The following is a 23,142-nucleotide window of genomic DNA, read 5'->3' as shown; positions in this document are numbered from 1 at the left end:
CCGTATTGTAAGAGCACCTTTTCCTAGTAAGAGTAACAGGCTGCTCAGTGGTGTATTTGTCCTGTATTCTTTCTGTTGTACTTATCCTGCATTGTAAGAGCACGTGTTTCTAGTAAGTGTAACGTGCTTCTCATTGCCATAGTTTCTGTATTATTAGAGCACCTGTTCCTAGTAACTGTAGCAGGCTACTTACTGTTGTACTTAACCTGCATTTTTAGGGCATCTGTTCCTAGTAAGTAATGTTCTTCTCACTGCTGTAGTTAGTCTGCAGTGTAAGAACACTTGTTCTATCTGTAGCCTTTTTTGGAGTGCAGCTTTAGGTGTCTGTGCAGCAGGTACTTGTGTTGCTCACAACTCTATTGTAAGGTGCTGAATGCGATGTCCATGGCTTCCTTTGGGGTGTGTAATAGGGACTATATTCCCATAGGGAGGACCACCCTGAAGGATTTGCTCGGACTTTGTCCTGAGGTAGAAGCTGAGACTCCTCTTATTTGGATCCCTTTTATAAGATGTGAAACTGTGTTGTTACTGTAATCAAAGATATTTGACAGTAGGTCCATCTTCTGTAACTTACCCATGCACCTTCCTCCACCTTTGGCATAGCACATCTAAAGTTCCTCTATTCATTGTAAGTGCACCCGATTCTGATTATTGGGTGTTTTTTGTCATGTTGACGAAAATATTGAGAGAAGACACTGCAGTACACTAAGAGGTGGGGTAGGCCTGTTGAGTTTTATTTCCTGAGCAGTCCTAATTCATTTTGCATTAATCGTGCTGTAGAGGAGGTCACACAGGTGCTTAACTAAATGAAGTAACTGTAAATGTGCTTAAATTTCTTTCATTTTTTGAGAACGCTATTAAGTTTGTCAGTAGTTCAGCCGTATAGTAGTTGTGCTAGCAGTCAGTGATCTGTGTTTAATTGCTTGAACTGCGTGACCATTTTATTGAATTTGGGTGTTTGGGGATTAAACTACTGTTTGTGGTTGAAGTAGGACCCGTATCTTTACTCACTGGGTTTTTCCCCCTTTACTCATTACAGAATTTTTTGAAGTGTAGTAACCTTAGGGAACTTGCAGTTTTCAACTAAACAGTCCAGCGTTTAACGAGCAGCAGTGTGGACTGGGGGAGTGTGTTCATTTGACGTGTCAGCAGTGTGTGTGTGTGTGTGTGTGTCCATTTTAAGAAAGACTTATAATTTGTGTTTTTCAGCTATTTCAGAGCCAGTAATTGTCCAGCCTTTTCGTCCTGTTCCATTGTGGGTAAAGTCAGATATGGATGATGATCCTGAACCCATTTATGTCCCAACACCTTCTGTAGACGACTCGTCAAAACTTCTCCCTTCTAACTTACTTGAACCTCTTCCTTCAAGCAAGAGTAGATCCACCCCTGCAGGGAAGTCTGGAAGAATATACACTCCTAAGCCAAACCCAGTGGTAAGGAAAATGAACCATTTATTTTAAGTTCTTAAGTTTGCAGAGTACTGCATTCTTTACAGTCTATTTGACAAAGCAGAGAATGTTTTTCTTTTGTGCTACATTAGTTTTTAGTGATATGTTAAACTGCCTAAAAAGCTCAGTTTGTAATTTGTGACTCTTATTGTATTACGTTCCGTAGTCGTTCTGGTAGCATAAACTGTTATTCAGTGATTTGAATTTGTACCAAACTTTCAGTAAATCTTTCACTCTGCCAGCAACCCTTGATATGCATCCTTACTTATTAAAGTCAAGGAATGAAAATGTAATACCATGCACATAGGAGTTGTTTTGCTTAGTGATGGGTGAGTTTTACTATTGTGTGTCACTATAGATGGAGGACTTTTTTTCCCCATCCATTTAAATGCGTAAGTCTACTATGCACAAGTGCCTTTATTTATGATTGATCTGAGGGCACACCTCTGTTTCTGTGACTTCATCTTGAACCATGCAGTTAGCAAGTTGAGACATAGGAAATGGATCTTACACCCCAGGGCGAACATTGCCACCTGCTTAATGGTCTCAATCCTTTGTGCTTTGCTGTTCACATGGAGAACTTACCAGAAAAACTTCTTTTTCCAGTGGAGAGGAAGCTACTGCTGTCAAAGTAGTGGATTGGTAGCCAGACTCGGAGAGTATAAGTTTCTGTAAATTTACAGTAAGTATAAGCTCAGAGTCAAATTTTTATTGATTAATGCTAAGAAAGTGTGGATATATGATATTTTTGATTATAGGTGGTCCAGTTGAAATCTGTCAAAGTTGTGGAATAGTTAATAGGTAGACCTTCATTGTTAGATCGTTGTTGTAGTAGACTAAGCTGTGTTGGGTGTATCCAGCCGAGGGACAGACGTCTGACCAGTATTCAAAGCTTTTGGGTGACTTCCATGAACCCAAACGATAGTGTAGGCACAAGGACTTGCTTGCTGCATCTTCACTGGTTAGAAAATTGGCTAGTTTCTACTGGACAGAAAAGTAACCCGCTGGAGAGTTTCCTGACATGTTTCTGTGAAAATTGGTATTGCTTTTGGCACGTCTGAGAGGAAAAAGGGAGTGCTTCATTGTATGCCAAATCCCATTTAGAAATTTGCACTCAGCTTTTCTCTCCTGCTTAGGAGTGAAATATTATGTCTGGTCATAGTCTATGAGCTTATCATTTAAACTTTAAACCTTAAGAAGTCTGCTTAGTTTCTGCAAACTATATTTAGAAAACCAGCAGTTTAACTCATTCACTCTGGAGCAGCTTAGAAATGCTGAATTCTTTCTTCTTTTTTAATTTCTCCAAGACTTTTGGGTTTCTAATACCATGATGGGAATGGATCCCATTCCCAAGTCAAAGTATGGTTAAAATGAAATTAGCATAGTTTGTCTGTCATGTTAGTCAAAAGTGCTCTTCTGGGCACATTGCTGGTGCTGTGAATTAACATCTCCTGCAATTCATATGGATTCACATGTATCGGTAACATATCCAAGTACAGCTAATTTTTTTTTTTTTTTATGAGACCATACTATTGGAACTGTCTGGGTATCCTCCTTCCATATTGCTCTTGTTTCTGTTCGCAAATTTATTTATTTATTTATTTATTTTGCATTTGTTGACCGGGAAGGTCCGACTGGATACATGTCCATTTTCAGCAGAGGCCCGGGGAGAAAAGCTCCAACATTGGCAAATAGGTATACAATATGTTGATAGAATACAGATTGTTCTCCTTAGGTAGTTTACACAAAAAAGAGGAGACATTTTAAAGTATTTCAATACATTACTCCAAGATATATAAAAAAGATACAATACACATAGTATAACAGACTTTTTCTCCTTTTAGATTGACTCTTAGGATAGTTATATCTGGTATTAGTATAGGAAGCAAAGACTAGAGATTTACATGGAAGAGGAGATAAGAGGGAAACAGATGCGAGAGAGGTAGAGGTTACATAGGTTAGACCTGGTAAGGAAGAGGAAAATCTGGTTTAGGTGGAGTCAGTCTGGGCTTATGCATTGGCAAAGCCAGTGTGTCTGGAGGTGGTGATTTAGCCTCTTTTTGAAGAGTTTTATGGAGGAAATGATGGTGAGGCTGGGTGGAAGGGAGTTCCATATTTTTCCGATTGCATTGGCAAAGAGAGCGTCACCCCCTGAATTGTTGGATTTTACCGTTTGAGCTAGTAGCTTGTTTGAGGAGCGTAAACTATTGAGATTGTTGTAAGGTTTGATTAAGTTTTTCAGTGCAGGGGTTTTGTCAGATTGTTTAAGAATTTTAAATGCTACTATGAGTTGGCTCTGCTGAAGAATGTTAGGGAATTCGATCCAACCCAGGTTTTGTAGGTTGCTACAATGATGGGTTCTGTAGGGCATGCCAGTTGCAAATCTGGCAATATGATTATAATAACGTGTTAGTTTGTTTACTTCAGTTATGTTAAGATTTGTAAGAATAGGGGAGGCATATAGGAGGGTAGAGAGGAGATGGGAGCGGGCAGTGGCCATTTTTGCTATTGGGGTAAGAAAGGTTTTTATTCGATAGAGCGACCCGAGTTTTTTATTAACAGTTTTAATAGTCTGATTGATATGGATATCATATCTAAGTTTATTGTCAATGGTAACTCCCAGTAGTTTAGTGTAGGAGTCTGGGGAGATGTTTGTCCTATTTTTGGATTGAATAGAAAAGGGTGTGGGTATGACCTTATGAGTGGGGTTTGGTTTTGTTTGGATTAAGAATAAGTTGACGTCCCAGTAACCAATTCTCTACTGCCGTAAAGCAGGATTGTGTTTTTGATAATAAATTAACTGGAGATGAGTCAGAACAAACTAATGTCGAGTCATCAGCATATTGAATACAGGTGGCATCTGGGATGGCTTTGTAGAGGTCATTTATGAAGACAGAAAAGAGAAGAGGTCCCAATATGGAACCTTGAGGAACCCCTATGGTATTAGATAGGAGGCTAGAGAGCCTGTTCTGCCAGAGTACAGCTTGCTGTCTCTCTGAGAGATAGGCTTGAAACCACTCTAGAGTTTGGTTGTCTAAATGGAGATTTTTTAGGGTATTGTGAAGTAATTGATGGTTCACCATATCAAAGGCCTTTGATACGTCCAGAAAGAGAGCTGACGATATTTTTTTGTTATTCCGGTTGTGGTTAATTGTGTCAGTAAAAGAGAGAAGAGCAGTGGTTGTACTATGGTGTGGTCTAAAGCCATGTTGAGAACTGGAGAGTAGGTTGTTCTGAATAAGATAGTAAAGAAGCTGTCTGTACACATTTCTCCATGATTTTGGCCAATGGTGACAATATAGTTATGGGCCTGTAATTTGACAGTTCCGTCAATGAGCCTCCTTTATGGAGTGGTATTACATTACATAGGATATTTTCCATATTGAGGGGATTTTGGCTTCGGCCAAGGTACGATTGATGAGTATCGAGATGGGGTAAGCTATGACATCAGCAGCTTTTTGTAAATATTCGGCTGGGAGAAGGTCAGCGGAGAGAGTAGTTGGTTTTAGTTTCTTCAGTAGTGTGCATATATAGGCAGTGGGGACAGGTTGAAATTTAAAGGTGGGTATGGACTTTAGGGTGATATCTGTTAACTGGGGGTAAGTAGTTGATAGCTGGTTGGCTAGGGATTGTATAGTGTCTGTGAAGAAGGTATTAAAGGAATTGGCTACTTCCTCTGGGATTTTATCTGATAGTTTTTCTGGGGTAGGAGTTGAGCTTTTACCTGGGTGGAGTAGATTGTTTAAACTGGCCCAGAATTTATGGGGATTGTTTTGGTGTTTGTATTGTAGTTGACAATAGTAGTTTTTTTTGTCTAGGGTTATAGATTTTTTGGTCAGATGTCCTTCAAGAATGCAACTGCAGTCATAACATGTGGGTTGTCCTGCCTCAGGCAGCCCTCGGTCGGCCGGATTCCAAAGTCTGGGTCCGACGTCGGCTGATGTTGCATTTCTCTCCGACGTCAGTGCGGCTGGAGTACATAAGCATCAGCCGACACCATTTTCTTCAGTCTTTCTTGCCGCGCGGTGCCCGAAGCAGAAGCGGTTCGCAAGTGCCGGTCGGTCAGCTCCTATACTCTTCGAATCCGAAGTCATCAAAAAAGCTAAGTACCACGTTGGGGACCTTTTCTTGCCTCAGCCGATGTCAGAAATTACTGAAAAAGTTAATAATTGTCTGTCTTGTGGTAAACAAATACCTCATAAGGATTTCCACTCTTACTGTCTTCCCGGCCTGTGTCGCCTGTGCTCGCTTCAACAAGCGCACTCTCAGGCACCGGGCGGAGTTCGCTGAAGACTTTTTTGGCGAAAAATTTGCGTATACAATGCCGTCGGAGCTTCCGACATCGCAAACGCCCAAGAAACGAAAAGACCGGGACCGCCATCCTCGGCCCGCGTCTACCACCGACTCCACGCCAAAACCTACCGCGAGTGCTCCGGTTCCTGCTGAGACGGTTTTTCCACCGCTCCGAACCGAAGACACCGCAATACCGACGACTCCGATACCAGATACCACTCCGATGCCAGTTATAGATTTTCCTCCGGATACTGAAACCGAGGAAATGCCAGAGACCATTGCTGTAGATAAGGTCACTCCTGCACGTGGAGCTGCCAGGCCTCCTATGGCCATGTCTATTAAGGCCTACACCCGGGCTAAGGCAGCCAGCAAGACTAAGCACCTTACTGCAAAAACCTTGACTCAAACTACTCCTGAGAAACAAATCATGTCTATGGCCGCAGACTTAATTTCCATGATTAGAGGTTCACAGGCCCATCCTGAGAGAGCATCCCAGCCTCCTCCAGATAAGAGGCCCCGGGTTGATCCCTCTGAACCTATCCCTACAGATGAAGACTCTGAGGACTCTATCCACTCCGAGGGACAGGAAGACCTCTTTCAGACCTATGAGGACTCAGATGCAGAGGATTCCATCCCTTCGGCCTCCCCTCCTGAGGATATTTCTTTTGGGGAAGTTCTGCATACCATGAGGGAACATTTCAAGTGGCAAGGCCAGGAATATTCTGATTCCAGAAAGCGCCTTCGAACCTTCCTTAAAAAGCCCCAGCACAGGCCCCTAGCTATTCCTCCTGTGCTTGATGTTTTGGATGATCTATATTCTGACTCCAGTGTTACTCCTGATTCCCTTCCTCCTGCACCACCCAAACCAGACAGATATTACAGGGTCCCAGACGCACATTCCCATTTGTTCAAGGCCCATACTGTGGATTTAGAAACTATTTCTCAGGGACCTAAAGGTGTTTCAGCTTCCACTTCTAAAAATCCCTTGCCTTCCAACAGGGAAGCTAGATCATTAGAGAGATGGGGGAAAAAGGTGTACACCTCCACCACTTTATCTATGAGAGCTTTGATTTGCCTTTTTCATATGTTACAATATCAGGATTACCTGTTAGATGATTTACAGAAAACTTTGGCCTCTCCTGACCCTTTAGACAGGAAGTCTTTGCAGGAAGCTGTACATAACTCACAGCAAGTCAGCAATCACTTTTGGCAGTGTGGATATGATGCATTGGAAGCTTCATGTAGGGCAGCTATGACAGGGGCAGTCATTCGCAGACATGCATGGTTAAAAGAACAACCTCTACCAGATCAGGTTAAGGCAAAACTTCTGGATGCACCCTTGGAAAAGAACAAGCTTTTTGGTGCTAATGCTAAAGATGTGTTAAAGTCCATCGAGGAAAAAGCAAAATCAGTTCAGACGGTCAAAGATTTCCTCCAGGTTCAGCCCCCCAGATTCAGCAGGAATTGGCCTTCAAAGAACTGGTCCTTTCCTAACCCTGAAAAATTTCAAAGGGGTAAAAACAGGCGTGGCCGAGGAAGAGGACAATACAGAGGTTCTTACAGGGGACGACAATGGCAGCCAGCAAACCAAAAAAGTGACACAGGGCTCTCCCCCACCCCTCAGACACAATCTCAATGACTTTCCTCTACAACCACCAACCAAGGAGCAAACAGAGGCACCCTTGGGCGGAAAATTATCTCTGTTTTCAGACAATTGGCACAGATTGACAAAAGACAAATGGATTTTGGACATTATAGACCAAGGTTACAGGTTTCATTTTCACACCTTACCCAGAAAAAAGGGCATGCCAAACCTACCACAAAACCAGAGGGCAGAGGCTATCAAGCAAATTTCTCTTCTGGCTCAGATAAAAGCATAGAAGAGTACCACACACAACAACAAGGCCAGGGTTCTACTCAAGGCTGTTCCTTGTGCCAAGAAAAGAAACACAATGAAGACCAATACTGGACTTGTCCGCATTAAACACTTTTCTCATAGTACCAAAGTTCAAAATGCTGACTCTACAGCAACTCCTTCCCATGCTGGGCAAGGGGTCTTGGCTGATTACTCTGGACCTCAAGGAGGCATACCTGCATGTCCCTATCAGACACAGCTGCAGAAGATACCTCAGATTTCTTGCAGGGCCAGAGCATTATCAATTCTCAGCATTGCCATTTGGCTTATCTACTGCTCCCAGAGTATTCACAAAATGCCTGGCTACAGTAATTGCTCATTGCAGGCTCCAGGGGATCCAACTTTATCCTTACCTGGACGACTGCCTTATAAAAGCGGACAACAAACTGATGTTGACAAAAAACCTGAACTATGTCATACAATTACTTCAGGCTCTGGGATACACAGTCAACTTTCAAAAGTCAAGACTTCAACCATCCCAGCAAATAACCTTCTTAGGAGCCAATCTGGACACAGCCTCTCAAATGGCTTACCTGACAGAAGACAAGCAAGAGAAGTTAACACATTATTTCAAGGGTTTGGCAAAACTCACCCAGATGACTGCAAGGAGAATCCTACAGGCCCTGGGTTACATGGCATCCTGCATTCTCCTGGTTCCATTAGCAAGACTACACATGAGAAAACTTCAGTGGTACTTAAAAATCTATGGTCTCAGCACAACAACAACTTAGAGGCAACCATACCACTCATTCCATGCCTACAAAAGGAATTCCTATGGTGGGCCTCGGTAAGCCAGGCAAACACAGGTATTTCATTCAAAAAACCTCAGATAACACAGACCATGACCACAGACGCCTCAGACATTGGATGGGGGGGCGCATATGGAAGGCAGATGCATACAAGGACAATGGTCTCCAAAGGAAACACATCTGCATATAAACCAAAAAGAAATGCTGGCAGTAATGCATGCCATCGAGGCCTTTCGACAACAACTTCAACAAGGCCATTTACTGATACGGACAGACAACACCACTGTGATGTGGTACATAAACAAGCAAGGGGGCACCCATTCCTACCCCCTCTGCAGACTGACAATGAATCTTTGGGAAAAATCACTGAGCCTGAACATACACTTACAATCCCAGTTTGTTCCAGGCAAAGACAATGTACTGGCAGACAGCCTAAGCAGGAATTTCATAGATCCTCACGAGTGGAGCTTACACCCAAGGATTTTCACACAACTCACTTCGATATGGGGCAGGCCAGAAGTAGACCTATTTGCCTCTCACCTCAACCATCATCTGCAAAAATTCTGTTCAAGGACATACCATCCACAAGCTTGGAAAATAGATGCTCTTTCATTCAACTGGAACTCCCTAAAAATATATGCATTCCCACCTCTGCCACTGATGACCACAGTACTACTGAAGATCAAAGCAGAGAGACCCAAAGGGATCCTAATAGCTCCAAACTGGCCAAGACAGCACTGGTACCCGCTACTGCGGAGCATATGTCACAACAAGAAGTGGGCCCTTCCCCAATGGCCCCTACTTTTGACTCAGCACAACTTCAAAACAGTGCATCCAAACCTTCAGACACTGCAGCTAACAGCCTGGGAGATTCCCTGAATAACCTCAATCTTTCTCTCTCCAAGGAAGTCCAGCGGATACTAACAGAAGCTCGAAGACCATCCACCAGAAAGGTTTACTTGGCAAAATGGAGGAGATTCAGCATTTGGAACACCAGCAAGGGTCATGATGCATCACTGTTGAACATCCCACTCATCCTGGAATATTTGGCAGATATGCTTCAGAATGGACTCTCATATTCTTCCATAAAGATACATGCTTCAGCTTTTTCAGCTAGATATAACACTGATCCACCGGTGTTTTCACACCCTTTGCTAAGGCAGTTCCTTAGGGGAATCAAGAACATTAAGCCACCAAGAAAGGCTCCAGTGCCAGCTTGGGACTTCAACTTTGTTCTAGAAAAACCTCCTTTTGAACCAGCAGCTTCAGTGGACTTACAATTCCTCTCATGGAAGACAGCTTTCCTGTTGGCAATTACCTCAGCAAGAAGGGTTTCGGAACTACAGGCCCTAATGGCAATACCCCCATTCATAATCTTTCACCGAGACAGTCTCTCCTTAAGAACCAACCCTACTTTTATGCCCAAGGTGGTATCTAGGGTTTCTTTAAATCAAGCTATTCATCTACCTGCTTTCTTCCCCAATCCTGAAAACAAAGGGGAAAGACTGTTACACACCTTGGACATTCACAGACAACTCCGCTACTACCTGGATAGAACCAAGACCAGTAGGAAGTCTGATCAACTTTTTGTAGCTTACGCCCCGGGAGTACAAGGAAAAGCAATTTCAAAACAGACCATTTCAAAATGGATTGGACATTGCATCAGATTTTGTTATTCCTTCCATGGGAAGAGTGTTCCAGCCAATGTCAGACCACACTCCACCAGAGCTACAGCCACCTCTACAGCATTCTTAAGAGGGGTGCCCATAAAGGACATTCTAGAAGCTGCTACATGGAGCTCCGTGCATACATTCTCCAAACACTACAATCTCCCTCTATACTCCAGATCCAGAGCAGGCTTTGCTTCGGCAGTCCTGCAGGGTTTGATTGCCACACCATCTCTTTCCTATAGCATTCCTCCTCCCCCAGCTAAGCTATGGTATTCTACCCACATGTTATGACTGCAGTTGCATTCTTGAAGGACATAGTACAGTTTTGTACCTACCATAAATGTAGATGTCCGATAGATATGCAACTGCAGTCGGGTTTTTCCCTCCCTCCTTCCCCTCTATGCCTTGGGTCCACTCCTATCCCTGTTATCCTTAGCTGGGGATATCTGTTATGGTGTATCTGTTTATTGCTTATTTATTTGTCTGGAAACCTGTTTTATCTTCCAATTTGATTACAGCCTTCCTTGGAGGGCACCTGGCATCTGGGGCAAGAAACACTGAAGAAAATGGCGTCGGCTGATGCTTATGTACTCCAGCCGCACTGACGTCGGAGAGAAATACGACATCAGCCGACGTCGGACCCAGACTTTGGAATCTGGCCGACCGAGGGCTGCCTGAGGCAGGACAACCCACATGTTATGACTGCAGTTGCATATCTATCAGACATCTACATTTATGGTAGGTACAAAACTGTACTATTTCTTTGCTGTTGAAATTTAATGCGGTCGAGGGGGGACTTGGTTGTGCGCCATATATCCCAGGTTTTGTTTCTTAGTTTAATTAGGGATTTAGTGTCCTTTGTTAGCCAGGGTGGTATATTTGTTTTAATTCTAATTTGTCTTTTTGGGGCGTTAGACTCAAGTATTGTTAGAAATGTGGTATTAAAATTTAATACTGCCTCCTCTAAGGGGAGAAGCTTGAGGGATGCCCAGTTGTAGGATTTAAGTTCTGTCTGAAATTTTGTGAGGTCAAAGTGTTGCCTGTTTCTAACCGACCTGTACATGGGCTGATTCGAGTATGTTATCTTATTTTTCTTTAGGTAGGTGATGAGGTGATCGCTAAGGTCATTTGGTAGGGTCCCTGATACATAGTTATGATTTTGACTGTTTATAAGGATCCAGTCTAGGATGCTCTCTTTTTGTTTGTTGTTACCTAATCTGGTAGAGGAAGATATGGTCTGTTGGAATCCGTGGAGATTTATTGCTGTGGTATTTTTTTACTTTGTGTGGCTCTTTAGATAAGATACCATAATCACTGGGTGTAGCACTTTCAGTGACCAGTGCTACTTTTGTCTTCTTTTCCTGAATTACATTATCTGTCTTTTTCTACATCTATTTTTTTTTTTTGATCTGTTGGTAATGGGTGATCCCATGTTATATAATTTCATTATTTTCTGTAATGCTTTGTTCCTCATATTTCCAGTGCTTCTCAGCTACTTCAGTATTATGTTTGCACAGTCCCCAGTGCAACAGTCTTGTCACATTATTATATCTTTCAGTGTACAGGCTTTCAGCCATTAGTATATCATACCCATTAACAAAATGTGCCACTGTTTCCAATTGTGTTTCACAACACCTGCATTTGTCAGTTTCTCTGACATGTTCAATGGACTTTGTAAATCAAAGTGTATTTAGTCCACTGTTTTTGGCTGCCAGTATTAACCTTTCGTCTTTTGGTTTAAATTCATCTCTCCTTAACCATTCCTGCATTAAATCCTGATTGACATGAGGTTGTTGTATTATTTTATACTAACAATAATATTTATGCATTTTCCACATTTCTTGCCTTCTCATCTGATCCTTCACCTTATATTCTCTCTCTCGTTATTTGGCACATTTCGTTGCTGCCTGATTTTTATCTACTTCTGGTTTGATTTCCATTCTTGCTTGACACCGATTTGCTTCTGCTAAACTAAGCAGGAAAGTCATCTTAGACTTGTTCTTCTCATGCTTTAAAACTTTTTGTTTAAATCTTGTGAGGGCAGCAAATGTGTGCAGTCAGCCAGAACTGTAAGTTAGAACAGGAAGAGCAAATGGTTTATAGCTTGGATTTTGTTCCTAGATGTTGTAGCTGTTTTCAGAATTAATTTTGTCTTAGTCTGTTCTTTTGCGAAAATATGGGCATAACAGTGAGAAACATCATAGTTTCCATAATGTGATAAGACAAGTATTAGATCTGATGCTATCCGTGTCATTATTCATTAGGGATGGGATTTTGATCCGACCTCGGATTCGAGATGGCAACTGATGGACAGATCCAGAGCTCAACCTCCTCCTCCACTTCCCATAGTCCCCTGCTGACCTGCAACCCCCAGATCTCGTTTGCAGCACATCCCTCTCACTTCAGACGGTCACTGCCTCACTTGGGTTCCCGGTCTGTTCCGATTCTTCCCCAGGGCCCACCGTTGAGGAACTTCTTTGGAAGAGAACATGCAAATGGAGGCACCTGGACTCCCCTAGAGAGTCCTTGACAGAGGACTTGGATTTAAAGGAGGGGGACAGGTCCCCCAGACTTCTTCCGGAGGAAGTGTCTTTTGGATACACCCTTGAAATTCTCAAGCAAAAAGGCGGTTGGTCTTCCCTCACCCCATATTCGGAGGAATCTGTGTTCCTGAAGGCCTTCGGGATGGGCCCATCTTCTACCTGGGTGTCGGGTGTGGAAGGCCGGACATAGTGGAACCGTACGCAAAAAGGCAGACAAGTTTCTCAACCCCCCCCCCCCTCCAAAGATAGGGCCTTTTAGAGTAAGGGTGTCCCCGTTGATGCTATAGTGGTGGCCGGTGCTACTAAGAAGGAGCTGGCAGAGCTCCCCTTGGTCCATCTTCTGAATAGTGTCAGGCGATCAACCATTTTGGAAAGCATGCATTTGCCTCAACTACATTTGGACTGTGGGCAGCCAACTACATGACACATTTTACCTAGCTTCAGAGGGATTTGGTATCAGAGCCTTTACAGAGTTACTGCCCCAGAGAGTCTTAAACTGGTATCTCATAAGCTGGTCACTCTGACTTCCCTGTCTAATGCTTCAATGAGGTTGAAATCCAATGTGGCAGAGGCCACCTGTCGAGCAGCTGGCACAGGAATTGCTATTAGATGGCACACCTGGCTACGCCTTTGTGGGTTTGCTGAGGCCTTGAAGGCATCTTTTACCAAAGCTCCCTTTGACAGCTCTACCTTGTTTGGACCTTCCATCAAGGAAACGTTAACCCATAGCGAGCAGGAGGGCAAGACTGTCTGCTGTCAGAATCAAATTTTCTACTCCTCAGTGATCCTTTTCTAAAAATCAGAGAGGTAGTAAGAAGCTTTGGTTCTGCAGGAACCAGTCCTCCTTCCAGTATGCATCCCAAGAATTCTCTTCCACTAGCCGGGGTAGGGGATTCAATGGTAGATGCCACCCTATTGGCAGAGGGGGTCCGCAGAATCAAGGCTGCCAAGAACCATTATTGTAGAAGCCCTCTCAGCTGTCCTGCCCTGTAGGCAGTTGGAGAATGATCCGCCCTTCATCCACAAGCATGGACAAATATCTCATCAGATCAGTGGGTGTTAATCCCTTTTTAAGCCAACCGATGTCAAAATCTCTCCCAGACGTTCCATCCCGCCAGTGGGAGTTGACCCACCTCAAGGTTCTAGACCTTTGAAAAAGAGCCATCCAAGAGGTCCCAAAAGGACGACACGGGTTTGGAACTTACTGTCTCTTCTTTTTAGTGCCAAAAAAGACCGGGGACCTACATTCAATTTTGGACCTCAGTGAACTAAGTCTGTCAGTTCAGAAGTCCAAGTTCTGGATGGTCACTCTTCAGTCAATTCTGCCTCTCTTGCACAAGAATGATTAGATGTGCTGAGTTGGTCTTAAAGATGTGTACTATTGCATCAAGATCAACAGATGCTCCAGGAGACACCTATGCTTTCAGTTAGGGGCCAGTCATTGCCAGTTCAGAGCCCTGCCCTTTGGACTCACCACAGCCCTCTGGGTGTTCACTAAATGTATGGCAGTGGTGGTGGCTCATCTCAGGCTGCAAGGCTTCCAAGTATTTCCTTACCTGGACGATTGGCTCCTCCCAGTCCCCACGAGGCATTAACTGTCAGTGGCCATCCAGCTATACACTCAACCCTTTTCGGGATCTTGACATCATGGTCGTTCTGCCCAAATACAATCTTTCTCCATGCCAGAACCTAGAGTATATCGGAGTTCAACTGGACACTGTGTCTGTGACTTCAGCACTATCCCCACGCAGAGTTCAACTTCTTCAGGATCAGATGTCTCGCTTGCTGGCTGTAGAACGTCCAGCAACTCTCCTAATTCTACAGGTGTTGGGGTCAATGGCAGGTGCCATCTAGTTAGTCCCACTCGCCAGGTATCACATGCAGGTTTTGCAGTGGACCTAGCTGTTTAGTGGTCTGCTCAGGTTCATCCCATGTCCATTCCTGTCAGGATGACTTGTATGCGCACAAATGACCTTGCTTGGTGGCTCCAGTCTCAGGATCTAACTCTCAGCAGGCCCTTTTGTCTTCCCCCTGCCCAAGGCAACAGTGTCCACGGAAGCTTTCCTATTCTGGTGGGGTGGAGCATTTTCAGGATAGACAGTTCAAGGCACATGGTCCCGCATAGAGACCAAATTGCATATAAACATCCTAGAGATGAGAGCTGTCCTTCCAATGTTGCAAGCTTTTCAGGAGACTCTCCCTCTTGGGACAATAGCAGTTCAAATGGACAACATGGCAGTTGTCTACTGCATCAACAAGCATGGGGGAACACGGTCTTATCCTCTGTGCAGAGAGACCGTGAGAGTGTGGGAATGGGTGATGTCTTCCAGGCGTTTTCTTCTTGCATCTCATTCCCGACAGTTCCAGTGTGCTGACCAACAAACTCATTAGTACATCTAGAGTCCTCATGAGTGATCCCTGAATCCATCAGTGGTATGACATATTTTCAACCACTGGGGTCAACTTTGCTGCGATCTCTTTGCCTCTCCAGTCAACCATAAAGGCATCACCTACTTTGCCCTGATCCTCCCCTCCCGGAGGGGGAGACTCCCAGAGAAGCTGTGGTTGACAATTGGGTATTGGGACTCCTCTGTGCTTACCCCCTTCACTTCTCTAATTTCCAAGATCTTACAGAAAGCCCACCACCTGAAGACTCCTCTCATCCTAATTGCCCTCTTTTGGTCTCGTCAGGCGTGGTTCTTCCTTCTTCGGTCTCATCTGAGATATCCTCCATGGATGTTGGATCCATCTCTGGATCTCATTTCCCATCCCTGGGGGCTTCCTCTCCCCAACCTTCAGACTCTTCGTCTAACTACTTGGTTTCTCCAATTCCAGTGATCCTTTCTCAGTCCAGGATTCCCTGTCCGGTCAGAAATATTATCTTGGCATCTCAGAAGCCATCTACAAAAAAGTGTACTCCAGTAAGTGGAAAAAAGATTTTCTGTTTGGGCCAGACAATGCAACCTAGATCCCATTCAGCCCAGATTCCTGATATTTTGCTGTTTTCTTGACTTCTCTCTATCAGAAAGATGCTAGTTTCTCCACAGTCATACTCCAGTTGGCAGCCATCTCTAATTTCCATTTGAATGAAGGTCCTACGTTTTCTTCTAAACTATGCAAAGCCTTTCTCAAGGGGATCTTTCTCCTTCGACCTAATAAAGATCCTTCCCCACCATGAGATTTAACTCTGGTGTTGCAGTCTTTGATACAAAAGCCCTTTGAACCAGCTGCATCTTGTGATCTTAAATTTCTGTCTTGGAAGATGGCCTTCATGGTGGCTATTACTTCTGCCAAAAATGTTTCCAAGTTGCAGGCTGTCATTATTAAGCCCCCTTTCATTATCTTCTACAAAGATGGGGTTCCCTCAGGACAAAACCCTTCATTTGTTCCTAAGGTGGCTTTGGAAGCTAACCTCAATCAGTCTGTTGAGCTACCAGTTTTCTTTCCCAGTGATTCTAATAAGGGGGAATATACTTAGCATTGTTTAGATGTCCGTAGGCAAGTACATTTTTATCTTATGAGGACTGAGGAATTTCGAAAGTTTGATCAGCTTTTCATGGCCTTTTTTTAGGCCAGAGCAGGCCTGGTGGTTTCTAAGGTAACTCTTTCCAGTTGGATTGCTTCTCTGAAGTGCAGGCTAACACAGAAGGCCTCTGGCTAACGAAGTTCGCAGATGACTGCAAACCAGGAGCCATAGTAGAGCCCCCAAATTATGTGGAAATCCTACAGAAGGGCCTCGCTGAGACAGATGCCTGGTGTCAGAACCATGGCCTCAAGCTCAATGCCAAAAAGTGCATTGTCATCCTCTTTGGTAAAAACTTTGTACCCATGAGCTACTACATAGACAGCAGTCTACTTAACACCCAATGTCTGATAAGAGACCTTGGGACCCAGGTGGACAGTAGTCCGTCCTTTGATAGTCACATCGCCACAGTAGTCAGGAGGTCCTTCTACATGGCACACCTCATCATAAGAGGGTTCTCATCCAGGAAAAAAACAGGCCATTGTTCCCCTCTACTTGACACTCATTGGACCCATTATAGAGTACAACGCCCCTTTTGGAATGTACCTCACAAGACATCTGCAGCAGCTGGAAAGGCCACAGAATTACCTCACAAAGAGGATTACTGGCCTCAAACAGATGCCCTACACTGACCATCTCAAAAAACTCCAGCTTTACTCCGTAGCATATTGCCTACTCTGAGGTGATCTCTGACTAACATGTCAAACCCAAAGCTGTTGGACATGCTACACCTAAAGAAATCCCAATCCCTCTGAGCTACACTCTCTAGGGACCTAAACCTTGTCACCACAATAAACAGGACATGCTGGAGGGATAGATTCCTGTCCCAGAGACTTCCCATACTCTGAAACAGGCTACCCATCTATGTCAAGCAAAGTTCTTCATTAGCACTCTTCAAGAAAAATCTTGATGAGTTGATGGGTAATAGGAAATACATCCCGGGGATCACTTCTTTGTCTCTTCTCCACAGTGGTACAGGAAAGTAACTTTCTTGGGTGGCATAAGCCAGGGAACCTTGTTGGCTAGGCTTATGTAGGCCCTTGGACCTATAGCCTAGTACCTACCTATGAACCTGTGGTTGCTAGTTATATTTCCTACGTTTATGATAGACATACGTAGCTTTCCAGACCAGTTACGGCCTACTCTATTAGGTCTGTGGCTATTTCTTTGGCCTTCCTAGCAACGATTACCTTGGTAGAGATTTGTGCTGCTGTTTCTTGGTCTAGCCGTCACACTTTTTTTTTCTCTCATTATAGGTTAGATCTGGTGTCTGCTTCCTTTGGCTCCTCTGTGCTCCGGCATATCCTTCCCTGTTGCCACCCAGGGTTCATAGTAGCTTGGGATTCTGACCCATCCGTGATGAATAATGACAGGTATAACATCAGGTAAATAGTTATGTACTTACCAGAACTTGGAATCTGTGCTATCCAATGTTGTTTTTTTCATGCTCCTGCCTTCCTACCCCCTTCCTTCTGGGGACCTGGTAGTATTGGAGGAATGTTTCCCTTTGGAGATAGTGTGCCTCCGGGACAGGTGGTGCTGTTCTTTTTCTCTCTCTAGCAAACTTGATCTGAGGGTTGCAGGTCAGCAGGAGATTATGGGAAGAGGAGGAGCTTGAGCTCTGGATCTATCCATCAGTTACCGGCTCGGATCCAAGACCCATCCGTGATGAATAATGATACTGGATAGCACAGATTCCATTTCTTTCATTGTCATAGCTGAGCATTTTTTGCAGAAATTAGTCTGTGTTTGTTAGATTGTCATTATTAGACTTCAGCCATGACTGGGCTTTAATTCTTTAATATTAAGTGAAATATGGTAAAGATTCATTTTCATATTTGCTGAAATAAACTATGATGATCTCTCTCTGTGTGCTGCTTACATTGCATGTCATTATATGAAGTTGTACATTTTGATAGCGGATTTAAAGTTATACCTTACTTACCATCTTGCTATCTTTCCTAACAGAGTAATTCACCATATCATAATTTTCATAGCCTAAGCAATAAACAAACTGTAATAACAGAACAGGTTGGAGGGTTAGGTATATTTCACAGAGGATACTGCTGCTATGGAACATACTTCCCATCCACATAAAACAGAGTTGATCCCTGTCCATATCCAAGCACAGCTTAGGTCTGTGGATGGGAAACGGAAAATTTACCCCAGGACTACTCCTTATACTACTAATGGACAGAGAGAATTACTAAACACGTTATCCCATGCGTAATTCCCCTCAATTATCTATGGTATGATCCCAGTTGTTTTCATTAGGGGTAATGTGTAACTATTGCCCATAGGATGAGTAAGACTAATCAGTAAGCAAATGAGATAGGTTATTTCGAGCACAAAAAATGGAAATTGGCTATGCTTGAAATGGCCCGCAAGGACAGCTGGCCTAGTACTTGCCTATGAACCTATAATGTTACTTACGTGTGTACGGCATACAGCTGCAGTTCCTTTTCTGTGTTTTAAGTGCAGATGCCATCTTCAAAATAACTTTTTGCTTGGCATGCTGACGTGTTGCCGAACAGAGTTGCCCAGTGAAAAATGGCAAAATATAATTTTCATAGCCTAGGTCATAAACTGTGATATATGTGCAGAGTACAGATGCACATGATTTCCTTCTGTTCATATCCTGCTGTATTCATGACATCAGGGAGTTTGCCTCTGGTGAACTTTCATATGTCCGGCTGTATACAAAAATTAAATGCTACCCCTAGGGTGCGCATAATGTTCCACGCCTCTTTCGGACGTCTGTCATAAACAGACATTGGTTGTATAGTGGACGTCAGCACGCAGCTCTCCAGAACTTCTCTGCCACCTGTGCGAATGCCAGATCCAGTCGTCGCATTGCCAGTAGAAGTGTTTTCTTCATCTGAATTCAGATTAGGGGTTTTCTGTTTGTTACTTGCTACTGTTTTTGATTATATGTCAGGTTGGAAGGCAAGTGTAGATGTGGAAGGCAAATTCCACATAAGGATACGTATGAGCTCTGCCTATTCTGCCTAGGCCATGAACACGATCATACCACCTGTAGTATTTGTCAGGCATTTGTTTCCAATATCCTTAGAAGTTGCCTTGCAGCTTTAAAAGTATATCTTGAAACTCGGAGACTTAAACATCTAGCGTCTAGGATGGTTCTGACGTCGGAACACTGGGATGAGCCATCAGTCAAGAAGGCCAAAAAAGTAGGCCCAAACAGACTGCTGCGCCCTCCACTCCAGCCGTCGCTGTCAAGGCTAGTGAAGGCCCGGAGTCCTCTGAGATACCTTCGGAAGGCCCAGTTGAAATCTTTCCTTTGCCCGAGGTCACATCCCGGAGGGAATCTCAGGCGTCCGATTCGGTAGCTGAGGGGAGGGGGGGCCAAGGCTCGTTATATCTGAGGGCCTTTGCGACTTCTCTCAAATCATAATATGTGAGGACATAGTCTCTGATGTAGTGGAGTGCCGGCCGGCATCCAGCCCCCTACCCTTCACCGGATTTCTGAATCCTTTCCCCCTGACGCCCATAAAAAGAGGAAACAAAGTTAAACATATTTCTCAGCCTCTGCTTTACCTGTCGAACAGCCTCCAGATTGGCAGGCCTTTACTCAAGGCCTGCTCAATGCCTTTATGGCCTTGTGTCAGGGCCCAACTCCTGCATAGGCCTAGATGTCCTCTACTCCTAAGGGGCCTGCTCCAGACATCTCTTCAGGAGAAGAAAATTTATCTGATGATGAATCCCTCACCTACTCTTCCCAGATCGCTTCTCCTCTGGGATATGCTTCACCAGAGAGGGAGTCTAATGGCACTGACTACCCTGGTGAGGACATCACCTTTGGTGAGACCATCACCAAAATTAAAAACTTTTTCTAATGGGATAGCACTTAGGTCGCAGAGACCCAAAAGAGATACCAAGAACTTCCTCAGCTGGAGTCTCCCAACTCTTCTGCTGTGCCCCCAGTGCACCCTGCTTTTCTGGATGCCTTCCTGGCTGCCTCAAAAAATGCCGACTCACAGACCCCAGCATCCAAGCATCCAGATACTGCATGCCTTCCTGGCTGCCTTAAAAAATGCCAACTCACAGACCCCAGCATCCAAGCATCCTGATAGATTCTGCAAGGTTCCCAAGGAAGCTACCTTCCTCTACAAAGCCCCTTCTGCAGACCTTAGTTATTTCCATGACCACTGAAAAAAAACCTCAGAGTTTCTTCCCTCCACCTCTCTACTGCCCTCTGACAAAGAGAGCAGAATGATGGAATGTCTGGGGAAGAAAGCTTACACCTCTGCCACCCTAACGGTAAGAGCGATACCAGGCACACATGGCCTAGTATTCCTTGGCTCTTTTGGAAGATGTGGTCAAGCAGTTGGGAGAGCTCCCTCACTCCCCTGCTAAAGCTAAGATTTCCTCTCTCCTGATCACAAGTGACCAAACACTCCAAGTACACCTATGATGCTGTAGAAGGATCTGCAAGGGCTGCTGCCTCTGGATCTGTCATCAGAAGGTACTTCTGGTTAAGGCTGCAACCCCTCCCTGATGACACCAAAGCCAAGCTCCTAGATGGGCCCTTGAACAAGAAGAACCTGTTTGGTTCTGCAGTTTCTGAACTCTTTAAGACCCTCCAGACCAAAGGCAAGGAACAGCAAGAATTGAGACATATCTTTGTCTCCCCAGTTCCACGCTTTCAAAGAAATTACCCAGCTAAAAGTCCCTTTGTCAGGTCATCCGCTAAAAGAATACAAGCTAAACCTAGAAAGGACCACAGGAAACGGCACCCTTCCAGGTCTGTCTCCTCCACTCCAGCCTCTAAACAGTCCTTTCAGGGAAAGCCTGGTATTCTGTGACTACCAGGCCCTTCACTCAAGACACCCCTCTTTCCCTGTGCCCTATCCCTTTCTACTTGGAAGCAGGTTACCCAGGACCCCTGGGTCTTGTCTATCATGCAGCAGGGATACTTCATGACCTGGGAGACCAGACCTACTCCCAAAGGCATCCCTGGGGGCTTCCTCTCCCCAACCTTCAGACTCTTCGTCTAACTGCTTGGTTTCTCAAGTTCCAGTGATCTTTTCTCAGTCCAGGCTTCCCTCTCCGGACAGAAATATCTTGGCATCTCAGAAGCCACCTACAAAAAAATGTATTCCAGTAAATGGGAAAAGATTTTCTGTTTGGGCCAGACAGTTCACCCTAGATCCCTTTTCAGCCCTGATTCCTGATATGTTGCTGTTCCTGACTTCTGTCAAGAAGGTGCTAGTTTCTCCGCAATCAAACTCCACTTGGCGTCCATCTCTAATTTTCATTTGAATGAAGGTCCTACAATTTCTTCTAAACTATGCAAAGCCTTACCCAAGGGGATCTGTCTCCTTCAACCTCTTAACAAAGATCCTTCTCTACCATGAGATGTAACTCTGGTGTTGCAGTCTTTGGCACAGAAGCGCTATGAACCAGCTGCATCTTGTGATTTTCAATTTCTGTCTTGGAAAACTGCCTTCCTGGTGGCTATTACTTCTACCAAAAGCATTTCCAAGTTGCAGGCTGTCAGTATTAAACCCCCTCTCATGATCTTCCACAGAGATAGGGTTTCCCTCAGGCAAACCCTTCATTTGTTCCTAAGGTAGCTTTGGAAGCTAACCTCAGTCAGTCTGTTCAGCCACCAGTTTTCTTTCGCAAGTATTCTAATAAGGGGGAATATACTTTGCATTGAATCCTTCACCTACTGTTCCCAGATTGCTTCTTCTCTGGGATATACTTCATTAGAGGCGGAGTCTAATGGCACTGACTCCCCTGGTGAGGACCTCACCTTTGGTGAGACCATCACCAAAATGCAAAACCTTTTCAAATGGGACACCAGTCCAGTCACAGAGACCCAAAAGAGATGGATTCAGGGAAAGCCTGGTAGTCTGTGACTACCAGGCCATTCACTCAGACACCCCTCTTTCCCTGTGCTTCTCCCTCTCCCTTTCCACTTGGAAGCAGGTTACCCAAGACTCCTGGGTCCTAGCTGTCATACAGCAGGGATACTTCATGACTTGGGAGACCAGACCTCCTCCCAAAGACATCCCTCCCTCACGCAAAGAACAAGTCCCACTTTTCCCTCCCATCCTGCAGGAACTTCTTGCTCAAGGAACCATTCAAGAGGTCCCGTCTAATGCAAGAGGAAAGGGTTTTTACTCAAGAATTTTCCTAGTTCCCAAGAAGCAAGGCCCCTGTAGGCTTATCCTGGACCTATCCCACCTGAACACCTTCCGCAGAGTCCCCTCCTTCAGGATGCTGTCTCTCCCAACCCTTCCACTCATTTTGCTTCAGCCATTCCTAGTGTCCTGGACTTAAAGGATGCCTCCTTGCACATCCCTATCCCATCCACTTTTCAAAAAGTACCTCCGCTTCTCAGTGGGTTCTATACACTTGTCAGTTCTGTGCTTTACCCTTTGGTATCTCTACGGCCCCAAGAGTATTTACAGAATATCTGGCCCCAGTCATGGCATTTGCCAGGACGAAAGGAATACAGCTTTTTCCCTGTCTAGATGGCATCCTTATCCAAGCTACCTCTGATTCAGTGACCTTGCAACACGTGCAGTTCACCATCTTCCTCCTTACAGGTCTAAGATTCACCATAAATCACAAAAACATCATCCTTGACACCTTCTCAGGATCAGGTGTTCCTAGGATGTCGGATTCTGACCAGGGAAATGATGGCTTGCCTGCCACCAGAAAAGATTGTAACCCTCACAGCTTTCTTCCAGGGGATCCTGCCTCTCAAAACCACCATTTCAGCCAGGGAATTCCTCAGTATCTTAAGATTCATGGCCTCAACTATCCCCATGGTCCTCCTGGCAAGGCTACACATGAGGAAGTTCCAGTGCTATTTGAGAAACATCTGGAAACAACATTTACATCCTCTACACTTCATGATTCCCATGCTTCCTTGCCTGTGCAAGGAATTGCAGTGGTGGATCTTCTAGATTCAGTCAAACCCGGGCCTGCCCCTCCAGCCCACATCCCCCAACCAAGACCTCTTCACA

At 44.5% G+C, this 23,142-nt stretch overlaps 1 protein-coding gene across 1 annotated transcript in view; it reads left to right on the top strand.

Annotated features, from left to right (window-relative positions):
• Positions 1–23,142, top strand: part of MGA (MAX dimerization protein MGA) — a 2,673,741-nt gene that overhangs the window by 1,112,613 nt on the left and 1,537,986 nt on the right. Inside the window, exon 9 of the mRNA XM_044060555.1 lies at positions 1,210–1,433. Within this exon, the coding sequence (XP_043916490.1) occupies positions 1,210–1,433 (224 nt within the window). The remainder of the gene's footprint in view (positions 1–1,209; positions 1,434–23,142) is intronic.

This window comes from Protopterus annectens, chromosome 2.part0 (genome assembly GCF_019279795.1).
Source record: "Protopterus annectens isolate FY-2018-M chromosome 2.part0, PAN1.0, whole genome shotgun sequence".
NCBI classification, from domain to species: domain Eukaryota; kingdom Metazoa; phylum Chordata; order Ceratodontiformes; family Protopteridae; genus Protopterus; species Protopterus annectens.
The sequence above is the reverse complement of the archived record's forward strand: the minus strand, read 5'-3'. Positions and strand labels throughout refer to the sequence as shown.